The sequence below is a fragment of the Pristiophorus japonicus genome, chromosome 4, assembly GCF_044704955.1.
Source record: "Pristiophorus japonicus isolate sPriJap1 chromosome 4, sPriJap1.hap1, whole genome shotgun sequence".
Lineage (NCBI taxonomy): Eukaryota > Metazoa > Chordata > Chondrichthyes > Pristiophoridae > Pristiophorus > Pristiophorus japonicus.
In genome coordinates, this window is record NC_091980.1 from 129124871 (window position 1) to 129146206 (window position 21336).

Here is a 21336-nt window from a genome sequence, read left to right on the forward strand (position 1 = left end):
AGGCAGGGTCATTGAATACATTTAAGGTGGAGATAGATAGCTATTTGAGAGATAGTGGAGTCAAGGGTTATGGGGAACAGGCAGGAAAGTGGAGTTGAGGCCAAGATCAGACCAGCCAGCATCTTATTGAATGGGGGAGCAGGCACGAGGTGACAAATGGCATACGCATGTTATTATGTAAATCTCTCTGCCTCCTTTAAGACACTAAAATCTACTTGTGGTCCCACTGCCTTATGTGGCTGAACACACATGAACATTTTCAGCTGTTGTATTACAGTATTGCAACACTAGATTGAAATGCATGAATAGAATTTGCATGATATACTGTTATGTATTAATGTTTGGGGGTCACCAGACACCAGAGCCACGGTCGGACGTCATCGGGCTGTATGCATGTGTGCTTGGTCACCTGTATATAAGCTGGGTGTCTTTGTCACTCTGGTACTCTTGGGCTGGAATAAAGATGGATCAGGTTGCACCTGAGTGAATTTACAGTAACCATTATATATACAAAGAATTGAAATTAGGTCTTCAACATGTCTGAATAGCTATCGTAGATTGGGTATTGTGCAATGAGAAGGGGTTACTTAATAGTCTTGTTGTGCGGGGTCCTTTAGGGAAGAGTGACCATAACATGATTGAATTCTTCATGAAGATGAAAAGTGAAGTAGTCCAAGCCAAAACCAGGGTCCTAAATCTAAACAAAGGAAACTACGAAGGTATGAGGAATGGCTATGATAGTTTGGGAAGAGTGATTAAAAGGCATGAGGTGGACAGTCAATGGATAACATTTAAGGAACGAATGCATGAATTGCATTGACACAAAAACACAAAAGGAAAAGTGGCCCAACCATGGTTTACAAAAGAAATTAAGGATAGTATTCAATTCAAAGAGGAGTCTGTTATGTATTTAACCCTTTGTAACCTGCATTACACCTGACCACAGAGGGCCCACCTGTTGGAGTCCCAAGGGATCCCAGCATCCCTTGGGAGCACAGTATATAAGCAGACCACCCACGAGGTACCTGCACTCTGTAATCTTATTAAAGGAGCTACGGTCACACTAGCTCTTTATACACAGTTCTCAGTCTCACTGTTTATTATGAGTGTAACAGAGTCATACAATGTTGCCAGAAAAAGTAGCAAGCTTGAGGATTGGGAGCAGTTTAGAATTCAGCAAAAAAGGACCAAGAGATTGATTAAGAGGGGGAAAATAGAATATGAGACGAAACGTGCAAGGAACATAAAAACCGATGTAAATGTTTCTCCAAGTGTGTAAAAAGAAAAAGATTAGTGAAGACAAATGTAGGTCCTTTAGTCAGAAATGAGATAATTTATAATGGGGAACAAGGAGATGGCAGAACAATTAATACTTTGGTTGTGTCTTCTAAGAGAACACAAATAACATCCCAGAAATGCTAGGGAACTAAGGATCTAGTGAGCAAGAGGAATTAAAGGAAATTATTATTAGTCAACATGAATTTATGAAAGGAAAACCGTGTTTGACAAACCTACTGGAGTTTTTTTTTGAGGCTATAACTGATAAATTAGATAAGGGAGAACCAGTGGATGTAATGTATTTGGATTTTCAGAAGGCCTTGGATAAAGTCCCAGAAGAGTTGTGTGCAAAATTAAAGCACATCGAATTGGGGGGTAATATACTGGCATAGATTGAAAATTGGTTAATTGATAGGAAACAGCGAATAGGAATAAACAGGTCTTTTCCTGGGTGGTGGGTAGTGATTAGTGTGATACAAGGATCAGTGCTTGAACTCTAGCCAATCACAAATAGGTTGAGGAGGAAACCAAATGTATTATTTCCAATTTTTTCCCCAATACATGTCCTGCTACAGTTTTACAGGGCCTTGGTGAGACCACACCTGGAGTATTGTGCGCAGTTTTGGGTCTCTAAGCATGAGAAAGCACAGCAAAGGCTTACCAGACTGATTCCTGGGATGGAAGGATTGTCGAACAAAGAGATTGGGGTCGATTAGGCCTACATTCACTAGAAGAGCAATAGCAGATCTTATTGAAACATAAAATTCTGACTGGGTTAGATAGACTGGATGCAGGGAGGATGTTTCCCCTGGCTCGGAAGTCTAGAATAAAAAAAAAAAAGAGGCACAAGCTCAGGATACAGGGTAGGAAATTTAGCACTGAGATGAGACATTTTCAGTCAGAGAGTGGTGAAGCTAGGGAATTCTTGACCACAGAAGGTAGTGGAGCCAAGTCATTGAATATATTTTTTAGGAAGGATATAGATATCTTGATACAAAGGCATGAAGGACAATGGGGTAAAAGCAGGAATATGGTGACTTAAAGGATCAATTATCATATTGAATGGCATAAAGGGCCAAAAAGCCTACTACTGCTTCTATTTATGTTTTTATGAATATATGTCAATATATTTAAATTACCACAGCAAAATTGCTCTTCACTAATGCCAGGGCCAATAGTTATTAAAATAGGATTCTAATTCAGGACTTTCTTCACGGGACTGAAGTGGTGCAACACTGATTTACTGGCAAAATTTCAGTTTAACATGTTTCAACTTGCAGTTTGTTGGATTAAAAATTGTCATTTATGCAAGGGCTGATTATTGGAAGAAGTAATTTTATACAGCTGTCCAAGTCCCAAGCTCTGGAGCTCCCTCCCCAAAACATCTCTGCACCTCCTTAACTCTGCTTTTGGTCACTGGGCCAATAACCCAGCAGGCTGTCAACTGTCTGAATGCACCCTTGAAACATTTTAGATCTTACAACAGGGGCCTGAATGGCCCAGTCAATACAAAAAACAACATTACACAAGAGGATAAACAAATTTCATTGGATTAAATCCCATAGCACTGTTACACAGCCCTGTATAATTCTTGTTTGATGTAAACCACATTATGTTAAATGAAAAATAAGCATCCACTCAAACTTAAAAAGGAGACAAAACCCAATCCAATGTTGAACAATTTATTTAGAGTGATGGTCTCAGCTCTTTGCACAAAGTCACAAACAATCATTTCCTACAGGAAAGGGTCTAATTATAAATATATGTACTAAACACAACAAGCTTGATCCAGTCAGTTTAGTCACTCTCCCCCAGGGTGTGCTTGTCAAACAGGTACTCGCCCAAGCCATTCTCAGGGGCTCCCAGTCTCTTCAGGTTGGTGATGTGATCTCCAAGTTTCTTGATCATCTTCACTTGTTCATCCAAGTAGTGGTCTCCAGGAAGTCACACAACTGAAAGAGGGAAACTAGTTATGTCCAGGAGCAGATATCAAGGAATGTCAACTTCTGCTTGAGAATTTAAATTTTAATTCATCTTGAACTGGAGGATAGTCAAGTGCTGCAATTGGGATTGAAGTAATTACTGCAACATCAGATTAAATTTTCTGCATAATAGGTGCTCAGATCTTGGGATCACAGACACCTTTACGAGTCTATGTCCACAGTAGGCCAACTACCCCCATTCCTTTCCACAACTCAAAAATAATCCATCAACAAAGCTATTAGGCATGGAGAGCCTTTAATTAGGCTCAAGCACAGCAAGATTCCACAACCTCCAACTTACCCAAAAGCCCACATTAAAATTTTTAACAACTTACATGAGGATCTGTCCTCCCAGTGGAGAGTTTGTGCAGATCCAGCAGACTCTGGTTTACATTCTTCTCCATCTGCAGAGCTCTCTGCATCACCTCCAGACCATTGCTCCACTCATCCTGCGCTGGTTTCTGGAAACAAAAAACAATTCACATAATGTATTAAACAAACATACAATAAAAAAGATCAACATTACCATGAACCAATGTGTTAGCCTCATAGCAATTTTATATTCTATCACAAACATTGGAGTCATATTGATGAAGCAAACAGCATATTTAAGGGAAGGCTAGGCAAGTGCATGGTAGACAAGTGAATAGAATAATATGTTGATTGGGTTAGATGAAGCCAGGAGAGAGAGGAGGCTCATGTGGAGCATAAAAACTGGCATTGACCAGATTGGAACCAATTCCAGCTTTAGCATGTATTGGGAACAATCAGTCCAAGGGGATCCAGACACAATGCCACACATTTATTGAATCAAACCTTGATGTCCAAGATGATTCAGCCTCCACGCAGATTCTGGAATTCCATCAGTTTCTCAGCATGCTCATGTTCCTCATGTGACTGTTCCTTGAAGAACTCAGCAACGTGACGCAGGGCAACATCATCCCAGTCAAAGTAGAAGGACTGCAGAGAGAATTTAAAACAGCTTCTTTAGACCTTGATCTTCACATACAATGCAATATTATTATTTTTGCCCCAGTTAGTGAATTCTTAAACCTTCAAAAATAGATACCATTTGTTAGCTAGCAAAATGCAATTCACTTGAGTTGAGCCTCACCTCCCTATTACAGGATGAAAGGTGCAATCAGCAAAGAAAAACTATAAACTAAAATTCAGGATTATATTTCATGTCCAGTCAAACTAAATTCAACTCCTGGATAAACGATACCTCCTCTACTTTGTTATTTACACAAAACTTCTGTCCTCAGGTGGGTGTGAAATATTGAGAGAGAGAGAGAGAGAGAGAGAGAGAGAGAGAGAGAGAGAGAGAGAGAGAGAGAGAGAGAGAGAGAGAGATTGAGTGGACTAGGCCTCTATTCTCCAGAGTTTAGAAGGATGATCTCATTGGAAATACACAAAATTCTTATAGGGCTTGAAGGATTAGACACAGGGAGGATGTTTCCCCTTGCTGGAGTCTAGAACCCAGGGTCACAGTCCCTTAAGGGGTCAGCCATTTAGGACTGAGATGAGAAATTTCTCCACTCAACAGGGTGGTGAATCCTTGGAATTCTCCACCACAGGGGCTGTGGAGGCTCCGTCATTGAGTATATTCAAGACAGAGCAATAGATTTGTGGATATTAAGGGTATCAATGGATATTGGGACAGTGCAGCAAGTAGAGTTGAGGTAGATCAGCAGCAATGATCTTACTGAATGATAGAACAGGCTTGAGGGGTAAAGAACACTCGACATACAACATGAGAAATAGGAGCAGGAGTAGGCCACACAGCCACTCGAGCCTGCTCTGCCATTTAATACAATCATGGCTGATCTGATCATGGCCTCAGGTCCACTTCCCTGCTTGCTCCCCATAACATCTTTAAGAAACTGTCTATTTCAGTCTTAGTTTATAGAATGTCCCAGCTTCCACAGCTCAGAGGCAGCAAATTCCACTGATTTACAACCCTCAAGATATTTCTCCTCAGTTTTAAATGGACAGCCCCTTATTCTAAGATTATGCCCTCTAGTTCTAGTCTCCCCCATCAGTGGAAACATCCTCTATATCCACCTTGTCAAGCCTCCTCAAAAATCATGTTTTGATAAGATCACCTCATTCTTCTGAATTCCAATGTCTAGAGGCCCAACCTATGCTCAAGTCAACCCCTTCATCTCCAGAAATCAGCCTAGTGAACCTTCTCTGAACTGCCTCAAGAGCAAGCTTATCCCTTCATAAATATGGAAACCAAAACTGCACTCAGTATTCCAGGTGTGGCATCACCAATACCATGTATAACTGTAGCAAGACTACCCTGCTTTTATATTCCATCCCCTTTGAAATAAAGGTCAGGATTCCATTGTCCACCCTAATCACTTGCTGTACCTGCATACTATCCTTTTGTAATCCATGCACAAGTACCCACAGGTCCCACTGTACTGCAGCATTTTGCAATTTTTCCTCCATTTAAATAACTGGCTTTGATTTTTTTCTGCCAAAGTGCAGGACCTCACACTTTCCAACATTGTACTCCATCTGCCAAATTTTTGCCACTCACTTAGCCTGTCAATGTCCTTTGGCAGATTTTTGGGTGTCCTCCTCACACATTGCTTTTCCTCCTATCTTTGTAATGTAGCCAAGTTTACTGACAATACACTTAGTCCCTTCTTCCAAGTCATTATAGATTGTAAATAGTTGGGGTCCCAGCATGGATCTCTGCAGCACCTCACTAGTTACTCATTGCCAACTAGAGATTGAACCATTTATCCCAACTCTTCTGTTGGTTAGCCAATCCTCTAGCCATGCTAATATTACCTCCAAAGCCCATGAACTTTTATCTTGTGCAGTAACCTTTTATGTGGCACCTTGTCACATGCCTTCTGGAATCCAAATATACCACATCCACTGGTTCCCCTTTATCCATCCAGTTCATTACATACTCAAAAGAATTCCAGCAAATTTGTCAAACAACTTCCCCTTCATAAATCCATGCTGACTGCCTGACCAAATTTCCTCTAACTGGTTTATAGTTTCCTGATTTATATAGACAGACATTTGTAGTTTTCTGAAACTGTTGGGAACTCCCCAGAATCCAGGGAATTTTGATAAATTACAACCAATGCATCCACAATCCCTGCCTCTACTCCTCTTCAAGACCCTAGGATGCAAGCCATCAGGCTCAGGGGATGTATCTGCCTTACTGAGTACCACCTCCTTAGTGATGGTGATAGTTCCTCCCCCCTATAGGAATATTTTTAGTGTCCTCTACCATACAGACTGATACAAAATATTTGTTCAGAGTTTACCATCTCCATGTTCCCCATTACTAATTCCAGTCTCACCCTCTAAGGGACCAACATTTACTTTAGCCACTCTTCCTTTTTAATATACCTATAGAAACTCTTGCTTTCTGTTTTTATATCTCATGCTAGTTTACTTTAGTCTAGCATCCTTTCATAAACATTTTTTAAGTCAATCTTTGCTGGCTTTTAAAAGCTTCCCAATCTTCTGTCCTCCCACTAGTTTTGGCCACTTTGTATGACCTTGTTTTTAAAATTGGATACCATCCTTTATTTCTTTAGTTAGCCTAATCCTGCTTCTATGTTCTAGGTACTACTTGAGAGTAGGGGAGATTTCTGCAGTGTCCTGGCAAATATTTATCCCTTAGCCAACACACTGAAACCAATGATCTGATCATTATCCCATTGCAGTTGGAGAGCTTACTGTGCAGTAATTGGCTACTGCATTTCCCACATTACAACAGGTGACTACACTGAACTACTTCATTGGTTACAAAGCACTTTGGGACATTCCAAGGTAGTGAAAGGCACTATAGAAATGATGATTCTTCCATTCTAATCCAAGTTTGGGCATAGAGTGAGAAATATCCTCCACTCCAGTAGTTTCCACAGCAAGTGGGCAATAGAGATCTCAGCAGTGAGCAAGGCTCCAACACCAGGATTCTCAGTACTTCACCTCCAATTAATGAGAACACTAGTGAGGAGCTGCCCACATTTCACTAACTACAGTCCCCCACTGAAACTGAACATTGTTTCAGGTCAACAGGCCCCTAACCAGGTTTGTGCTCTTCTGTTGCACTCAGGCAGCAGCAGAGCAGGTTTCAGATATTACACCTCAATAAAGGGCAGCTGCTACAGGGAGCAGTCCATTAACTCAACAAGATCCCCTTGTATTACACACCTGAAGTCCTCACTGCCCAAAGACTCTTCTCCCCCAGGGAATGAAGTTCAAAGAAATACAGCTTAAAGCCAGTTCATGGAACTGGAGAATTAACAACTTTTCAGAATGCAACAACAAGGAATACACAACTCACCATGGAGAGGTAAATATAGGAGGAACAGAGCTCCATGTTGATCTGCTTGTTGACAGCAGCATCACAGTCCTGGTGGTAGTTCTGACACACTTGGGAGGCCATCATTACTATCACCTACACAATTCTGGCACTAACCCTGTCTCACACAAGCTCCTGTATTTATACTACTGGAACAGCCTACATTCTAACAAGGAGTGTCATGACCAATGATGATTGACAATCCCTGAGAGCCAGTCAGGAATCTTCCCTGAATTCAAGCACCAATTAAAAAGGAGAGGGTGTGTGGGGAAGGGAGTGAGACCCAGAGCCAATCAGAGCTTTGTAAAACATGACATTCGGCCCAACCAGTCCATGGCGGCGTTCATGCTCCACTTGAGCCTCCTCCCGTCTTTCCTACTCTAAATCTATCAACATAAGCCTGTAATCCCTTCTCCCTCTTATGCTTTTCGAGCCTACCCTTAAATGCTTCCCTACTATTCATTAAACCACTCCCTGTGGTAGTGAGTTCCATAATCTCACCACTCTGCATAAAGAAATTTCTCCTGAATTCCCTATTGGATTTCTTGGTGACTATCTTATATTGATGGCCTCTAGTTTTGCTCTTCCCCACAAGTGGAAACATTCTCTCCGTATCCACTCTATCAAACCTTTCATAATTATAAGGACCTCTATTAGGTCACCACCCCCCCCCCAGCCTTCTCCTTTCAAGAGTACATAGACCGATCCTGTTCATCCTTTCCTGATAGGTATACCCTCACATTTCTGGTATCATCCTTGTAAATCCTTTTTACATCCTCTTCAGTTGTTCTGTAACTGTGCCTCATCATAGATTCATACAGCACAGAAGGAGGCCATTCAGCCCAACGTGCCTGTGCAGGCTCTTTGAAAGAGGGATCCAATTAGTCCCACTCCTCAGCTCCTTCCCCATAGCCCTGCAATGTTTTTCTTTCCTCCTATATATCTAATTCCCTTTTCAAAGTTACTGTTGAATCTGCTTCCACGGCCCTTTCATGGCAGCACGTTCCAGATCACAACAAATTGCTGCGTAAAAAAAATTCTCATCTCTCTGCTCTGGTCCTTTGCCATTCATGTTGGTGTTTCTCTGAGATCCAAAGCTGTAATGTCTGGTTTCAGTGCAGAAGTGGTTCAGTCCTGGATTAGCTGATGAGAGGCGTTCGGTGGATTAAAACTCTGCTTTAGATGGGGCAGAGAGGATGGCAATGATTCAGATCCGGAGCCACCAATCACACCACAGGTCCTTATAATTATGAAAGTTTTGATGGAGTGGATAGAGAGAGAGAATGTTGAACCACCTGAATCAAACATGTATCTGGGTATTTACACCTGTATTGGTCAAAGGATCCATGATGCAGTCACAAAGGGCTTTGAGCAAACTGATGGACATCACATGGTCACACTCAATGGCCACCCCGATGGGCACCAGAGACTTCGATTCAGGCCTGTTACTGGGTCTGAGGGAACCTTTGATTCTTTCCACAGGATCTCTTTGAATTCATCATGTAATGGGAACCCATCAGTGAGAGATCAGGTAAACTGGTCAGTGCTCAAACCATCATCCTGAAATGAGATAGACCCGGAACTTCGGAACAAAGGAAGTTATTGGCACCCAGACTCGCTGAAGCCTTTGTCCCCAGGAAGAGCCCGGTAACAAAGACACAGGCCAGAGATGTGATTCATGCTCTTCAGTTGGGCCTTCACAGGCAAAGGACAGTTTTTTGGCGCAAGGATTCAGTAACATTTTTTAGGTATAAGAGAAGACAGTTTGCTGCCATCTCTCATTCCTCTTCTACACTTGCTTGCTTCGTTCAACGCATTCAGGGACCGAGTACTCTGTCTGGGACAGAGAGAATAAACCATCTACGAGAAAAAAGAGCCTCACTATTTTGACTGGGAACCTGACCTTGAGACTCGGACTTGCAAACCACAGGTTGGTACCGAACCAGAAGATACGACGCATCGGGAGAAGCAGCGAGTAAGCCAGAGGGGTAACTGGTGAGCATTATCCCAGCCCACATATCCTTTAGACCACCGCATAGTGTGAAGGGGTGTCGTGTGTCCCATTCAAGCATTAGGAGTTTAGGCATAAGCACAGTCTGTTGGACAGATTGGATCAATATTGCACCACTCAATCAGGAGTGTGTTAGTAGTGGATACTTTGCAGTAGGGGCCTGTTCAGATGGGGCAGTGTTGTGTGTTTTACTGTGTTTGTTTCACACCACCAGGGTGTTTTATACTGGAAGCAAGTGTGTGCTTTAACTCGAATAAAAGCATTGTGATGGTTGAGACTGAAAGATCTGTCTATAATGGTGTATGCTGTTCACTACTATAATCCTGGGGTCTAGAAGTGATTAAGGGGGTGGGGGAATGGGGAAGGGTGATTTGAAATAACAGAGCAAAACCACTTACAATACCATGGGTTCAGGGAGCTCCCACAATGAGCTCAGACATTGCTGGTCTCCACAATCATTCCATGCTACTTTATCCACAAAATTGACCAGAAAGTCTACAGCAGCAGCATGGAGTTTGGTTGTGTGAGTGACCTGCAGTGTATCCCACAGGGACAACTCAGTGGGATTGGTAGAAGCTTACTTTAAAATACCTAGACTGTTCTTCCCAGGGCAGATACCATACTTGAAATTGGATTGTTCCTGGAATTAAATGGTGTCACTCTAATTCATTGTTAAAATGCAAGGAGAGTTTGCCAACATTACAGCAGCTGAGAGTTTGTTATGTTGAGGGACTAAAGAGAGCTGCCATTGATGCAAAGAGCAGAAAGAATATTTACCAGTAGAAGCAGTTACTGTGGCCCAAGCTCAGTGTTCACACCCCGAAAATTCTCTTCCCTCCCACCTCCTTTAAGACACACCCTTAAAGCCTCCCTGTTTGACCAAGAGTTTGTTCATCTTTCCTGTCTCATTCAAATATACTGACACTCCTGCAAAATGCTTTGGAACATTTACTATGTTAAAGGAGCTATATAATCAGCAAGTTGTGTTACAGCATTTCTCTTCACCTATTGTTGCAACACAATATAGAAATGCATGAAGACAATTTGCTCCCAAGGTATAAACAGAATTGAAATTAGATCTTCAACCATGAATATCCAGCTCAATAAATTAGACTTACTCCTGAAGGAAAGAGGAAAATAAAGCGGTTACATAGCCCAGTGTAATTCTTGTCTGAAGTAAACCAAATGTTAATCTGAAGAGAAGTAACCACTCAAATTTACAAGGAGACAAAACCCAGTCCAATATTGGAAAGTATATTTGCAGTTAATTACATTTCACATCAATAGCCCAGTTCTCACAGCCTGTACAAATTCACAAGCCATCATTCTCTACAGGACAGAGTCTCACACTTATATAAAACACAAGTACAGAACACAAGATTCAGTCACTCTCCCCTAGGGTGTGCTTGTCAAACAGGTACTCCCCCACACCATTCTGAGGGGCTCCCAGTCTCTTCAAGTTGGTGATGTGATCGCCAAGCTTCTTGAACATCTTCACTTGTTCATCCAAGTAGTGGGTCTCCAGGAAGTCACACAACTGAAAGAGGGAAACTAGTTATGGCCAGTAGCAGATATCACACAACATCAGAGCTTCCCCTCGAGGTGGGATGTTAAGTCTTGGACTGGAGGAGGGTCAAGTTGGGCAATTGAGATTGATGTAAATTTGCTCTAATGATCCAGTAACTCCTGTACAATGTGAGCTTAGATCCTAGAATCACTGGGACACATTTACTTCTCGATGTCCACAGTAGGCCAACTTCCTAGTCCTCTCCCCACCCGCTGAAGAACCCACGAGTGACACCGAAAAACAAAGGGGGTCATGGGCATGGAGCTCTTTTGAAACAGCTCAAGGACAGCAATGTTCCACCACCTCCAACTTAACCAGAAACCCACATGAGGAACTTACATGAGGGTCAGTGCTCCCAGTGGAGAGTCTGTGCAGATCCAGCAGTCTCTGGTTCACATTCTTCTCCATCTGCAGAGCTCTCTGCATCACCTCCAGACCATTGCTCCACTCATCCTGCTCTGGTTTCTGAAGAGGAAAGTCACAGGTAGTTCACTTACAATGGAACAAACAAAATACACAAGACAGAACAAGGAAAATAGTGGTGAAAAAGCAACCAGACGTCCATGTTACCATAAACAATGTGTCAGAAATATAGAATTACTGCATTCCACCACCAGAACCACGGAATCAAATTGGAACCAATTGCTTCAGAAAGTATTTCAAACAATCAATCAGTCCAAGGGGAGCCAGACAGAAGGCCACTCATTTATTGAATCAAACCTTGATGTCAGACATGATGATCCGTCCTCCACGCCGATTCAAGAATTGCATCAGTTTCTCAGCATGCTCACGTTCCTCGTGTGACTGCTCCTTGAAGAACTCAGCAAAGTGACTCAGGGCAACATCATCCCGGTCAAAATAGAAGGACTGCAGAGAGAATTTTAAACAGCTTCTTCAGACTTAGATCTTCATACACAATGCAAGATTATTATTTTCCCCTTAGTTAGCTAATTCTGAGTCTTTCAAAAATAAATACCATTTGTGAACTAGCTAAAGTGCATTTCACTTCACTAATCGGAGTTGGATAACCACTCCTCCCTGTAACAGGATTAGGGATGCCCAGTAAAACTCAATTCTACTCCTGGACAAGTAATACTTCCGGTCAAACAGAGGCCCCGTCTCAGGTGGATGTGAAAGATCTCAAGGAAGAGACATTTACACTAGGCCTATATTATCTAGAGTTAAGAAAAAGAATTAGAGGTGATCTCAATGAAACATACAAAATTCTTACAGCGCTGGACAGGGTAGATGCAGGGAGGATGTTTCCCCTGGCTGGGTAGTCAAGAATAAGACTGAGTGGAGGAGAAATTTCCATTCAGGACTGAGGGGAGGAGAAATTTCTTCCCTCAGAGGGTGGTGAATCTTTGGAATTCACTACCCCAGAAGAGTATATTCAAGACAGATCAATAGATTATTGGATATTAAGGGAACAAAGGGATATGGGGACACTGCAGGAAACTAGAGTTGAGGTAGAAGATCAGCAATGATCTTATTGAATGACAGAGCAGGCTCGAGGGGCCAATGGCCTACTCCTATGTTCCATGTACTACTGCAGGGAGCTCTCTGCAGTGTCCTGGCTAATACTTATCCCTCAACCAACACCACTAAAACAGATGATCTGATCATTATCTCATTGCTGTTTGTGGGAGCTTACTGTGCACTTATTGGGTGCAACATTTCCCACATAACAGGTAACTACACTTAACTCCTTCATTGGCTACAAAGCACTTTGGGACATTCCAAGGTAGTGAAAGGCACTATAGAAATGATTATTCTCCATTCTACTTCAAGATTCAGATAGTGCGAACAATCCTCTACTCCAGTAGTTTACACACCAATAGTGTAATAGAGATCTCAGCAGTGAGCAAGGCTCCAACACCAGGATTCTCAGTACTTCACCTCCAATTAATGAGAACACTAGTGAGGAGCTGTCCACATTTCACTCACTACAGTCCCCCCACTGAAACTGAACATTGTCTCAGGTCAACAGGCCCCTGACCAGGTTTGTGCTCTTCTGTCACACACTCAGGCAGCAGCTGAGCTGGTTTCAGATATTAAACCTCAATAGAGGGTAGCTGCTACAAGGAGCAGTCCATTAACTCAACAAGATCCCCCTGTATTACACACCTGAAGTCCTCACTGCCCATAGACTCTTCTCCCCCAGGAAAGGAAGTCCAGAAAAATACAGTTTAAAGACAGTTCATCAAACTGGAGAATTTCCAACTTTTCAGAATACAAAAATACAAGACTCACCATAGAGTGGTAAACTTAGGAGGAACAGAGCTCCATATTGATCTGCTTGTTGACAGCAGCCTCACAGTCCTTGTGGTAGTTCTGACACACTTGAGAGGCCATCTTCACTATCTATATTATACTATTATTTCTCACAATCACCTGCCACGTTCTAACACTGACCCTTTCTCACACAAGCTCCTGTATTTATACGACTGGGACAGCCTGAATTCAAAGAAGGAATGACATCACCAATGATGATTGACAATCCCTGAGAGCCAATCAGGAATCTTCCTTGAATCCAGTTACCAATTAACAAAGAAAACATAGAAAAATAGGAGCAGTCGTAGGTCATTCGGCCCCTAGAGTCTGCACCATCATTCAATTTGATCATGGCTGATCCTCTATCTCAACACCATATTCTTGCTTTTTTTTTGGGGGGGGCGGGGTGGGGCTGAAGCCCAGAGCCAATCAGAGCTTTGGAAAATATGCCATTTGGCCCAATCAGTCCATGCCGGTGTTTATGTTCCAGTCGAGCCTCCCGCCTTTCCTCTACATCTATCAGCATAACCCTCTATTCCCTTCTCCATCTTATGCTTGTCTATCCTCCCCTTAAATGCTTCCATACTGTTCACTTAAACCACTACCTGTGGTAGCGAGTTCAACGTTCTCACCACTCTCTGCGTAAAGACGGTTGTCCTGAATTCCCTATTGGATTTCTTGGTGTCTATCATATATTGATGGCCTCTAGTTTTGCTCTTCCCCACAAGTGGAAATATTCTCTCTGTATCCACTCTATCAAACCTTTCATAATTATAAGGACCTCTATTAGGTCACCCCCCCGCCCCCCCTCAGCGTTCTCTTTTCAAGAGTAAAGAGACTCAGCCTGTTTATCCATTCACGATAGGTATACCCTCACATTTCTGGTATTATCCTTGTAAATCTTTTTTGCACCCTCTTCAGTTGTTCTGTAACTGTGCCTCGTCATAGATTCATACAGCACAGAAGGAGGCCATCATGCCTGTGCAGGCTCTTTGAAAGAGTGATCCAATTAGTCCCACTCCTCAGTTCCTTCCCCATCGCCCGACAATATTTTTCTTTCCTCTTATATATCCAATTCCCTTTTCAAAGTTACTGTTGAATCTGCTTCCATGGCCCTTTCAGGCAGTGTGTTCCAGATCACAACAACTCGCTGTGTAAAAACAATTCTCATCTCTCCTCTCTGGTCCTTTGCCTTTCATGTTGGTGTTTCTCTGAGATCCAAAGCCATGATGTCTGGTTTCAGTGCAGAAGTGGTTCAGTCCTGGATTAGCTGATGAGAGGCATTCGCTTGGATTAAAACTCTGCTTTAGATGGGGCAGAGGGAGTGGCAATGAATCAGATCCGGAGCCACCAATCACACCACAGATCCTTATAATTATGAAAAGTTTGATAGAGTGGATAGAGAGAGAATGTTGACCCACCTGAACCAAACATGGATCTGGGTATTTACACCTGTATTGGTCAAAGGATCCATGATGCAGTCACAAAGGGCTTTGAGCAAACTGATGGACATCACATAGTCACACTCAATGGCCACCCCGGTGGGCACTCGAGACTTTGATTCAGGCCTATGGTTACTGGGTCTGAGGGAACCTTTGATCCTTTCCACAGGATCTCTTCGAATTCAGTGTCACTCCCTGTGGGGAATCGAGATGGTGATAGGCACAGAAAGCCCAAGGTGGTGAGATGCTTCCTTGGCCCTTGATGAATTTTCATACAATAGCAAATAAGGTGACTGGAAACTTGGAGAGATGTAAAGACATTAACAAGGAATGACTGAAGATGGCAATTTTATTGCACGCAGTGCAGTTCTCAAATAATTAATTTATAAACATTGGATAAACAGTTGTAGTGTGAACATTTGAATCCATTCCTGCAGTGAAAGAGACACATGGGGATCCAGCAGGATTTGGAGAGGCTGATTGCTATTTGGTATGAAATGCACAAATGGATAAGATTATGGAGGAGCTGTATTGGGTTTATTAATTTGTGGAAGGGTGTGGTGAGGCAGGAGAAATATCTATTGTTTTTGCTTGGTGTTTAAGTTAACTGCTTTTTGCATTTAATGAAATACATTTACTCTTTCCCGAAGAATTACATGTTATTCGAGTGCAATTCATGATTACTTCTCCCTTTAATGCCTTGTACAACTTTTTATACATGTAGGAGTCGAAGTAGACAGGTTATTCAATCCAGAGAGAGACAAAACAGAGAAAATGTTAAGAACCAAATTCAGTCCTCTCCCCTAAAAGGAATCCACACTTTTTGCCCCAAGAGGCCAGTAAGTAAATATATTATTTCAGGTGTATTTCACAATCATAGTTACCTTTAGTACCCTGGGTTCAGGGAGCTCCCACAATGAGCTCAGACATTGCTGGTCGCCACAGTCGTTCTGGTCAATTTTGTGGGTAAAGTAGCACAGAAATTCTGCAGCAGCAGCATGGAGCTTGGTTCCGTGAGCGACCTGCAGTGTATCCCACAGGTACTACTCAGTGGGATTGGTAGAAGCTGACAATAAATACCTAGACTGTTCTTCCCAAGCAGATACCATTCTTGAAATTGGATTGTTTCTGGGAATGAAATAATGTCACTCTAATTCATTGGCAAACTCTCCTTGCATTTTAATACAGTTACAGCAGCTGAGAGTTTGTTGTATTGAGGGATTAAAGAGAGTTGCCATTGATGCAGAGAGCAGAAAGAATATTTACCAGTAGAAGCAGTTACTTTGGCCCAAGCTCAAAGTTCACACCCCGAAAATTCTCTTCCCTCCCCCCTCGTCCAAGACACTCCTTAATACCTTCCTGTCTCATGTGTCTCACTCAAATTGTATTTAGTGACACTCCTGCAAAATGTCTTAGTGAAATGTACTATGTTAAAGGAGCTATATAAAATCGGCAAATTGTTGTGTTACAGCATTTATCTTCACCTCTGCTGCAACACAATCACTGAAAGGCAAGAAGACAATTTGCTCCCAAGTTATAAACCAAATTGAAATTAGATCTTCGACATGCAACACTGAATATCCAGCTCAGTAAATTAAACTTACATCTAAAGGAAAATCGAAAATAAAGCTGTTACACAGCCCAGTGTAATTCTAGTCTGATGTAAACCAATTCATGTTAATCTGAAGATAAGCAACCACTCGAATTTACAAGGAGACAAAACACAGTCCAATATTGGGCAGTTTATTTACAGTTAATTACATTTCACACCAAGTGCACAGGTCTCAACCTATACAAAGTCACTAGTCATCATTCTCTACTTGATTGAATCTCGCACACAATTATATAAAACACAATAAGCTTGTTCCTGGCAGTCAGTTCAATCGCTCTCCCCCAGGGTGTGCTTGTCAAACAGGTACTCTCCCAAGCCATTCTCAGGGGCTCCCAGTCTCTTCAGGTTGGTGATGTGATTTCCAAGCTTCTTGATCATCTTCACTTGTTCATCCAAGTAGTGGGTCTCCAGGAAGTCACAACTGAAAGAGGGAAACGAGTTATGACCATGAGCAGATATCAAAGAACTTCAGAGCTTATCCCTCGAGAGTTTGGATTTTAATCCTCTTAAATTGTAGAATAGGTCAGTAGTGCAATTGAAATCAATGGAATTACTGCACCATTTAGACTAAACTTGCTGCACGATAGTTGCGGGGACACATTTACTAGTCAATGATCACAGTAGGCCAGCCTCCTGTCCCTTCCTACCTCGCCACCCCCACCCCCCACAAAAAAAAACACACCAACATGAAGCTATTGGACAGAGATCTTTGGAATAGGCTCAAGGACAGCAAGGTTCCACCACCTCCAACTTACCCAGAAACCCACATGAGAAACTTACATGAGGGTCAGTGCTCCCAGTGGAGAGTTTGTGCAGATCCAACAGACTCTGGTTCACATTCTTCTCCATCTGCAGAGCTCTCTGCATCACCTCCAGACCATTGCTCCACTCATCCTGCTCTGGTTTCTGAAGAGAAAATTCTCATTCATTTAAAATGGATTAAACAAAACACAGTATTGAAGGAATTAGGGATGAAAAAAATGTAATCAGAAGTCTAGGATACCATGAAACACTGTGTTAGAATATAGAATTACTGCATTAAGCCATCAACCACTGGAGTCAAATTGATCAGGTGAATAGCATAGATGTATTTAAGGCGAAGCTAAATAAGTACATGAGGGAAAATGGAATAGAAGGGTATGTTGCTCGATAAAGCAAGGTGGGAGGAGATGTCTGGAGCCTAATCACCGGCATAGACCAGTTTGTCCAAATGGCTGGTTCCTGTGCTATAAATTGGAACCAACTGCTTTAGAATGTATTGGGATCAATCAGTCTAAGAGGAGCCAGACAGAAGGCCCCTCGTTTATGGAGCCAAACATTGATGTCTGCCAAGATGATCCGTCCTCCACGCCGATTCTGGAATTCCATCAGTTTCTCAGCATGCTCACGTTCCTCATGTGACTGCTCCTTGAAGAACTCAGCAAAGTGACACAGGGCAACATCATCCCGGTCAAAGTAGAAGGACTGCGGAGAGATCAGAAGCATAGTTGGGTATCACATGGCAGATCCATTATTGTGAGTATTGTACATATAGTCAAACTCAATTTTGCTTCTTTCAAAGGGTTCAAAGTCTCCCTGAATTTCCATGTACAATGTTAAACAAGCTAGCAGCAGCTTACTGACTTCACTAATGTGGTAGAGAGGGGATAATCCCCTCGCAATAGGGAGGCTGGATAATAGAAAATCATAAAAGGTGATTGGCAAAAGGATGAGGACCAGAGGCAGCAATGGGAAACTTTTTTTTTAAATGCATGGGCTGCTTGAAAAGGATGGAGGAAGTAAATTAAATGGCAACAGTTAAAAATAGACATAATATGGACAAATTTGCAGGGCTTTGGGATCAAGCAGGGGAGTGGGACTAGTTTGATAGCTCCACCCAACTTTCAGACATGCTTGATGGGCTGAATTGCCTTCTTTGGTGCTATATCATCCCATGGTTACCAATTCAGCTTTGATAGAACATGCTCAAACAATAAGCTTAATCTTGGCACCCAATTGTAGAGTTACAAATGAGAGAGATTACTATTAACAGTACCACTCTAATCATGGTTTATTGACCTAGATCGATGTTGTACAGGCTAGCCAAGGAGCACTACTGGAACGAGTAGCAAACCCCTTAAAGTAGAGATCTAGTCACAGTGCACAAGTCATGTAGTACATCTGGCCCAAGGGTTACTGGCTACATTCATCCCATGGAACCAAAACTAAGCAGCATTCATTTGGCACCTTCAACATTAAACATCAAGGCATTCCAGCAAACAACCAGATACCACCCCTCAGAGTTTGAGGTCATCAGTAAAGGTCAAGGTAGGGAAGCAGAGGGGTTAAGGGAGAGTCCTGCTGAATTAGGGGGAAAATGGCTGAAGGCTTTACCACCAATAAAACAAAGACAGTTAGAGAAAAGACAGAAGGGCAAAAACTGGTACCTAAAGCGAGGAGGTCAAGAACATTAGGAACAGGAGTCGGCCATTCAGCCCCTCAAACCTGTTCCACCGTTCAATGGTCAGATCTGCAGCTTAACTCCAATTATCCAGCAAGTAATTAGGAAAGCAAATGGTAGGTTAGCTTTTGTTACAAAGAGATTAGAGTTCAAGAGTAAAGAAGTCTTGCTATAATTATATAGGGCATTGGGGAGGACACACCTGGAGTATTGTCGACAGTCCTGTTCTCCTTACCAAACGAAGGACATACTTGAATTAGAGGTGGAACAACAAAGGTTCACTAGACTTGTTCCTGGAATGAAGAGATGGCCCTATGTGGAAAGATTGAGTAGACTAGGCTAATGTTCTAGAGTTTAGTAGAATGAGGTACAAATCTAATTAAACAAAATTCTTAAGGGGCTTGACAGGGTTAATGAAAAAATATTTACCCTAACTGGGGAAATATAGAACCAGGGGGGTCACAGTCTGAGAACAAGGGGTTGGCCATTAAAGACTGAGAGGAGTTGAAATTTATTCACTCAGAGGGTGATGAATTTATGGAATTCTCTACCCCAGAGAACTGTGGATGCTCAGTCGTTGAGTATTTTCAAGACAGAGGTCAATGAATTTTTGGGAACTACCGAAATTATGGGGATAGTGCAGGAAGGTGGAATTGAGGGAGAAGATCAGCCAAATGGCCTACTCCTATTTCTTATGTTCTAATCTCTTGATACCCTTACCCAACAAAAACCTTGCCCAGGCAGCCACAGCCTTGGGTGGGTGGAATGTGGGAAGCAGGGAGAGAAACTATGTTCCAGAATTCCAACACACGTTTGAAAAATTGCTTCCCGACTTCCCTCCTAAATGGCCTGGTTCTAATTTGAAGATGGAATACCCTCATTGCAAACAGCAAGGTAGGGAAAGGCCATGGAGTGGTTTAGAAATGAGGATATGAATTCAGAATTCCATGCATTGAATGCAGAGTGTATTCCAAACAAACTTCAACTACAAGCTCACAAGAGCCCAGGAAAGTGAGTCATTAAGATTCTCCAAATATGGCTCAGGTACTGCATGGAATAGAGAGGCAGTTTGTTAAAGAATACACAAGGTGATATCGTATATTATAGTATAGCTTTAACAAATGAATTCACTGTGTAACAAGTGAGGGGTGGGCCGGATACAGCACAGAATCCAGTAAATTCACATTGCACAGGTTCCATTGTGAAGTGCTCAGAAATAGAAGACTCACCATGGAGAGGTAAATATAGGAGGAACAGAGCTCCATGTTGACCTGCTGGTTGACAGCAGCCTCACAGTCCTTGTAGTAGTTCTGACGCACTTGAGAAGCCATCCTAATTTGCTTTTCCAAAATTCTAAGCCTTATTGAAGCAAGAAGCTGAGACTTAGCTCATTTCAAACTCCTGTCTTGAAACTGCTGGATAATCCAGGGGTGGACAGCCTAGCTGTGAGTGACATTCCTCAATACCCAATCACAAGTTGCAGCCTCTGTCAGAGCACCAATCAAGTAAAGGGAGGAGGGGCCATGACTCCCAGCGCCAGTCATGAACTTTGAAGAATGAACATCATTGACTGACTCTGCTTTTTGCCGGCAATTGTCAATATAAAGTCAAGCATGTACCCCCTTTTTAAAGGAGCATAACCAATAAAGACTGCTAAAAAATATGTTAAAGGAAACTTAAGAAATTAAATTAAAATTCTATACCCGGGGTGATGATGCACTCCAGTCTCTTCTCTCACGGAAGGCTACGAGCGTGCCGATGGACACCGCATGCTCCATCTCCAGGGACACCCGGGCGCGAACGTAGCCGCGGAAGAGAGATGGGCAGTCGGACCGAATGAACACCTCGAACAGCCGCTGCCCGACCCTGTTGATGGCCCACTTGCCCAGGTTAATTGAAGCCTCCGTTGTTTGCAAGTCAGTGTCTTTTTAATAGTTCTGCGCGGTTCAGTGGGTTGAACATTTTCAGGTATCTGCGGATGCAACATCCAAAGGCAGACCAGTGAGTCTGCAAAGCAACCGACAGCGGGTCAGGTGACTGGACAGTGCGTGTGAGGAATGTGACAAGCGCAAGTGCTCAGATACTCCATCACTTCCAAGTTTAGTGAGCACCTGTACACACAGGAGCTAGAATGTGGCGAGGACCGTGGGATTTTGAGTTCTTGTTATGTTACCATGACATTTTACAAACAATGAAATGGACTGCTGTCCAAAAAGAAAGAAAGACTTGCATCCGAATATCTCCTTGCATCTAGACTTCATTGTGGCAGCCTTGGGAACGCTTATCCTATTAGAAAGAAGAAATAATTACATTTATATAGCGCCTTTCATGGTCTCAAGATGTCCCAAAGGTCTTTACAACAAATGAAGTATTTTTGGAAGTATAGTC

The 21336-nt window shown here is 42.5% G+C and overlaps 1 protein-coding gene and 2 pseudogenes across 1 annotated transcript; all 3 read right to left on the reverse strand.

Annotated features, from left to right (window-relative positions):
- Positions 1-3075: 3075 nt before the first annotated feature.
- LOC139262529 (ferritin heavy chain, oocyte isoform-like) lies at positions 3076-7686 on the reverse strand (annotated as a pseudogene).
- A 3308-nt stretch (positions 7687-10994) lies between these two features.
- LOC139262530 (ferritin heavy chain B-like) lies at positions 10995-13535 on the reverse strand (annotated as a pseudogene).
- A 3240-nt stretch (positions 13536-16775) lies between these two features.
- Positions 16776-20279, reverse strand: LOC139262531 (ferritin heavy chain B-like). The gene is made up of 4 exons (XM_070877700.1): positions 20178-20279; positions 17826-17972; positions 17272-17414; positions 16776-16929 (listed from the first exon to the last, which is right to left on the reverse strand). The coding sequence occupies exons 1-4, from the start codon at positions 20277-20279 to the stop codon at positions 16776-16778; spliced, it is 546 nt and encodes a 181-aa protein (XP_070733801.1).
- Between the last annotated feature and the right edge of the window lie 1057 nt (positions 20280-21336).